This window comes from Chenopodium quinoa, unplaced genomic scaffold, assembly GCF_001683475.1.
Source record: "Chenopodium quinoa cultivar QQ74 unplaced genomic scaffold, ASM168347v1, whole genome shotgun sequence".
NCBI lineage: Eukaryota > Viridiplantae > Streptophyta > Magnoliopsida > Caryophyllales > Amaranthaceae > Chenopodium > Chenopodium quinoa.
In genome coordinates this window covers 331882-338060 of record NW_018744626.1, presented here as the reverse complement: position 1 = coordinate 338060, position 6179 = coordinate 331882, and the positions used below count along the sequence as shown (strand labels likewise).

Genomic DNA, 6179 nt, shown 5'->3' with positions numbered 1-6179 from the left:
ATCCTCTTGAAGATGTAGCTGGGGCCGTTTACAGTATTTAGCAATGTCATTCCGAGCTGATGGGGTGTCACAAGATTGCTTTTTCACGTCCATTATAGTGTGAATCAACTGATCAAAAAAGTATTTTTCAACGTGCATGACATCTAAGTTGTGACGAACAAGAAGATGTTTCCAATATGGAAGGTCCCATAGAGTGCTTTGCTTGAACCACCCTTTTTTTGCATTCTTGACACGTTTCAGTGCCTCGGGGCCATCTGTTGCTTTTGGGAGGTTTTTCACACATTCCCAAAGTTCCTCTCTAGACATGATGTGAGGTGGTGAACCTTTTTCGACTTTTTTTTTACAAAATGCATTTTTACTATTTCGAAAAGGATGATTTTTCGGAAGGAATTGACGACGGCAGTCAAACCAAGAAACCTTACCATAATTTTCGAGCCAAAATGCTTTGCTTTTCTCCATGCAATATGGACAAGCCTTCTTACCGGCTGTGGTCCAACCAGATAATATACCATAAGCCGGGAAGTCACTAACGGTCCATAGGATGGCTGCTCGAAGATTGAAATTTTGTTTTCTCGAAATATCTTAAGTATTTGCCCCAACTTCCCACAACTGTTTCAACTCGTGTATGAGCGGCTGCATGTAAACATCCAAGTTGCCCTTAGGGTTTTTAGGACCAGGAACGAGTAACGAAAGAAACATGAACTGTCTTTTCATACACATTGACGGAGGCAAGTTATAAGGGGTCAAAATGACAGGCCAACATGAATACTGTCCCCCAAACTGACCATGTGGAGCAAATCCATCCGTACATAGGCCAAGTCGAACATTACGAGGTTCAGAGGCAAACTCAGGAAAGCAACTATCTAGGTGTTTCCACGCTTCACGATCGCTAGGGTGTGCCATTGTGCCTTGAACTCGAGGATTTTTAGCATGCCATGTCATTTCCTCAGAAAAGTTTTTAGTTGCAAAAAGCCTTTGCAACCTAGGTGTGTTAGGGAAATAAAATAGAACATTCAAAGGCACTAAGCTACCTTTAGAAGTCTTCTTGTATCGGTCGCTGCCACACACCCTACATGTAGATAATTGAGCATCATCTTTCCAAAACAACATACATCCTTTCGGGCATGCATGAATCTTTTCATGGGGCAGCTCTAACCCCTTAACAATTTTCTTGACCTCATAGAATGTCTCGGCCATGTGGTTGTTGTTAGGAATCGCTTCATTAACCAAAGAAGCAAATCCATCAACACATCTGTGCGGCAGATTATACTCACACTTTAGGCTAGTGATTCTAGAAGCCATCTCTAACACAGACAATGAACTCCCTTCGTACAACGGTTGTTCAGAAGCCCTTAAAAAATCAAAAAATGGCTTGGCTTGTGCATTAGGCTCCTCCTCTAATGAAACAGGTGGCTCTTCGGAATGGCCTTGATCTTGAGACTGACCAAAGGCATCCAAAACCATTTCACGATATTCATTTGACTCCCTTCTACGAGTTCCTGGAAACCCTTCCCCATGACACATCCACTCGTAGTAATTAGGTAAAAAACCGTTACGATACAAATGAAGTTTGACCGTATCTGGATCCCAGAGACGTTTGTTTCTGCATTTAAAACATAGACACCTAACTTCATTCGGGTTGCTACTCTCGGGATGATCTTCCACATATTTAAGGAATTCATCTACCCCCTTCAAGAACTCAGGATTAATAGAATTCCCAACCTTCCTTTCGTACATCCAGCTACGTTCTTTTCGTTTCATGATTACAAGTTCTACACAACTAACACATATGCAATAATCACATTATTCATAAAGCACAATATATATTCATTATAGATCAAACTGTTATGGAAATGCAAATGAGAAGATAAATGATTTCCAAGGGTCCTTATCACTCCAACCTAACCCATCCTTGTACGTTCAATCTCACTAGTGAATGTATGCCAGAATTTCAATTCTATGGAAAATCCGGCAGCATCTCCCTACGGTTCCCCGAGTACACAATATAGGCGATTAGAAACACCTATATATGTACCTAGAGAACATTGTAGAGAAATGACAAGCAAGGATCTTCCTTAGAATTAAAACAAAGGAATACATTCACCACCTAAGTGAGAATAAACGTACAAGGACAGTCCCAACTGGGGACTATTCAAGACATACTCCTAATGTGTATGCCTTGAACGGGTATCTAGGCATATGATTATGCAAATGATTTTTTTAAAGATATTAAAACTAAACTAACATACAAAAAATTATACAAATACATCATAATTAAACTTAACATAAACAAACATATCATAAAACCTTAACATTAATATAAACAAATCAAACCAAACAAAACCAAACTAAACTAACATATCATAATATTAAATATAGTAACATGCATTATAAAAAATTAAACTTAAGTAAGAAACATTATATTAAACTAAACAAAACTAAACTAGATTATAATGAACTAAAGTAATCTAACATACATCATATTAAACAAAACAAACAAAACGGACCTAAAGTTTCATAATATTAAACTAATCTAATATACTTTAGTAAAACTAAACTAAATTAAACCACATTATATTAAAATAAACTAAACTAAACTAACATACTTACAAAAAAGTAAACTACACTAAACTAAACTAACATACTTACAAAAAAAAAAGTAACTAAACTAAACTAACACACATTATATTAGAATAAACTTAACGAAACTAAGTTATGTTAAACAAAACCAAACCAAACTAACATATATACGTTATATTGGGTTTGTAATGTGACTAACCTTTAGATCTGCACTCCTTTTTGACAATTAAACCAATTGTACAAATCCTACATACAAAATATTTTAAAAAAATAATTAAATTAAATAAATAAGGGTTTATTATTAAAAAAAATAAAAAATTGGGGAAAGGACAACTTACCAACTGCTTCAGCCACGGCGAGGGAAGGGAGGAGGCCGGAGGTTGCGGTTGTGGTGGTCAAGGGAGGCTGCATTGTGGTGGTTAATAAATCAAATCATTATTACTATTAGTAGTGCCGGAAAAAAAAAAAAAAGAAAAAGAAACAAAAACAACTTACTGAATTTAAAGGGGGAAGTGGCGTCGCCGGAAACAACCACCACCAGTCGGTTCAGTCACGGTTAGGGGACGGAAGTGCGCCGCTAGCTAGGCTGCATTGTGGTGGTTAATTGTTAGCCGGTGGTGGTTTTTTTTTGCAAAATTAAAAAAAAAAAACTAATTTAAAGTTACCTAGACGTGGCGGCGTCGCCGGAAACCACCAGCGTCGTTCTTCTTCCTCGACGGCTCTCTCTTCCTCCTTCTCTTTCTCTTTCTCTTTCTCTTTCTCCTCTCTCTTTCTTTCACCCTTCTTTCTCTCTTTCGTTCTCGGCGGCGAGTGTGGGTCGACGGCCGGTGTCACCGTCGCCGATTACGGTCGCTGGAGAGCCTCCTTCTTTCTCTCTCTCCTTCCCTTTTTCTCTCTCCTTCTCTTTCTCTCTCTGCTGCTTCAGTTGCTCTTTCCCCCTTTTTTTTCAAGTCGAGCCAGATTGTTATTTTTCAAAAAAAAAATCCAACTTTTGCGACGGAAATAAATTCCGTCGTAAACATATTTTTCCGACGGAATATTCCGTCGGAAAAATATGTTTACGACGGAATTTATTTCCATCACAAACTTTACGACGGATACAGCCTCGTAACTCAACTATTCCGTCGCTAAAGTGCGACTAAACAAACTCTGTCGTAAAATGTGAACTTTGCGATGGAAAAAGGGGTTCGTCGCAACAATTCCGTCGTTATTTAGCCTATTTCTAGTAGTGTTTGACCTTTTTTCGCTCGAAAATAAAAATTGACGAGATGTTTACCATGTTCCTTAATACCCTCCGGGAGCCCATTTGGGTGGATAACACCATCCAATATGCCTTTAAACAGTCAATTTACCCGATTACAAATTGCACTTATTAAATAAAATCAAGCTACACCACGGACATTTATGAAAAAATATAATGGTCATATATGGTTCCAAACGTCATTTTATGACCCTAAGATGTATCCTCTGGGATCTCAACACTTTTCTCCACCGGCTCCCGTAACTTCCAAAATTTCTCAAAAAGCATGGATAATAGCCTTCAATTTTGGAATTTTTTGACCTTTTTTCGCCCGGAAATAAAAATTGCCGAGATGTTTACCATGGTCTCTTAAACCCTCCGAGAGCCCATTTGGGTGGATACAACCATTCAATATGCCTTTAAATAGTCAATTTACCCAATTACAACTTACACTAATTAAATAAAATCAAGCTACACCACGGACATTTATGACAACATGTAATGGTCACATATGGTTCCAAACGTCATTATATGACCCTGAGATGTATCCCTTAGGATCTCAACACTTTTCGTCACCGGGCCCCGTAACTTCCATAATTTCTCAAAAAGCGTGGATAATAGCCTTCAATTTTGGAATTTTTTGACCTTTTTTCACCCGGAAATAAAAATTGCAGAGATGTTTACCATGGTCCCTAATACACTCTGGGAGCCCATTTGGGTGGATAAAACCACCCAATATGCCTTTAAACTGTCAATTTACCCGAATACAACTTGCACTAATTAAATAAAATCAAGCTACACCACGGACATTTATGGCAACATATAATGGTTATAAATGGTTCCAAACGTCATTACATCTCCCCAAGATGTATCCCCTAACATCTAAAGACTTTTCGATACTGGGTTCCGAAACCTCCATAATTCCTCAAAAAACGTGGATAATTATCCTTCAATTTTGACAATTTTTGACTTTTTTTTGGGCCAGAAATAAAAATTTCCGAGATTATTGCCATGGATTAATACCCTCCGGGGGTCCATATTGGTGGGTGAAACCATCTAATTTGCCTTTAATCATCCAATTTAACCATTTTTGTACACGCCTCTTGTATTGGCTATAAGTTTTTACGAGGCCTTTACATAGCCGAATAATGGTTATATATAGGTCAAAACAATATTATATAGCCCCGTGATACATCCCTAGTGTTTCGTGAATTTCCGAATCGGGTCTGGACACCTTCTAAATTGCTCCGATCTCATGTATTATGGCCTTCATATTTGGCTTCCGTATATCATTTTTTCACCCAGCGAGATCATGCATCCAAGTACTTCCATGGGTTCTCAAAAGGCCTTGAGAGTCATACATAGTGCCCGAAACCATCTCATTCATCCTTAATTATCATGTCTTAAGGGCCTTGGGAGTCGTAACTAGTGCCCGGAACCAAGTATGTCTTTATGTCTTGTGCACATCACGCACGACCCCCTATACCATCCAACATCCCAACACTTAGGCTTTGTGACTTGTCTTAATCCCGTACTTTGCATTTTTTAGCATACGAGATGCATCGCTAGCCTCGTTTTCAAAATTTTATGTGTTTTTAGGGGATAGGGTGGGGGGAGGGTCAAATCGAAGCAACATACGAATGAATCTCAGTGGATCGTGGCAGCAAGGACACTCTACCACTTACAATACCCCGTCGTGTATTTAAGTCGTCTGCAAAGGATTGAACCCGCCGCTCGGTAGAAATTGTACTTCAAGGTAGCTCTCACGACGCATCCACCGCGCGAGCTTAGCCTTCGACACGTGCCCTTGGGGGTCGAAACCCTACTGTAGGACGGAAATCGGGCGGCGAGCACATGCGTCGCTTCTGGCCCGGATTTTGACTGTTTCGCCCCACTGGCTTTTCAACCAAGCGCGATGACCAATTGTGTGAATTCACGGTTTCTCTTGTACTAGGTTGAATTACCATTGCGACACTGTCATCAATAGGGTGAAACTAACCTGTCTCACGACGGTCTAAACTCTAAACCCAGCTCACGTTCCCTATTGGTGGGTGAACAATGGAGCAAATACGGAGAATAAGCAAAAAATAGATTCCAATCAGTAAAAATAATTTCAATTCAGATTAAATTATTAAAATTCAACAAAAATAAGTTTTAATTGATAATAATAGTTTTGATCAGTAAAAAGGAAAATGGAGAAAATATGGCCTTAACTTGCAATTTTGATTAGAGTCTAGCCAACTTGTTCAAGGAGAACATGGACAGCTAAACAATTTGCAAGGCTGCTCTTTTTTTTTTTTTTTTTTTTTTTTGAAGACTGCAAAGCTGCTCTTTAGTTCTAGTCTTTATTTTATTTCAT

General features: G+C 38.7%; 1 protein-coding gene across 1 annotated transcript; it reads right to left on the bottom strand.

Moving 5' to 3' along the window:
- Positions 1-582: 582 nt before the first annotated feature.
- Positions 583-1761, bottom strand: LOC110700832. The gene has a single exon (XM_021878417.1). The coding sequence runs from the start codon at positions 1759-1761 to the stop codon at positions 583-585; it is 1179 nt and encodes a 392-aa protein (XP_021734109.1).
- Between the last annotated feature and the right edge of the window lie 4418 nt (positions 1762-6179).

What these genes read in the sequence shown, in the direction of transcription:
- LOC110700832 (XM_021878417.1), bottom strand. Translation starts at nt 1,761, where the DNA reads ATGAAACGAAAAGAACGTAGCTGGATGTACGAAAGGAAGGTTGGGAAT.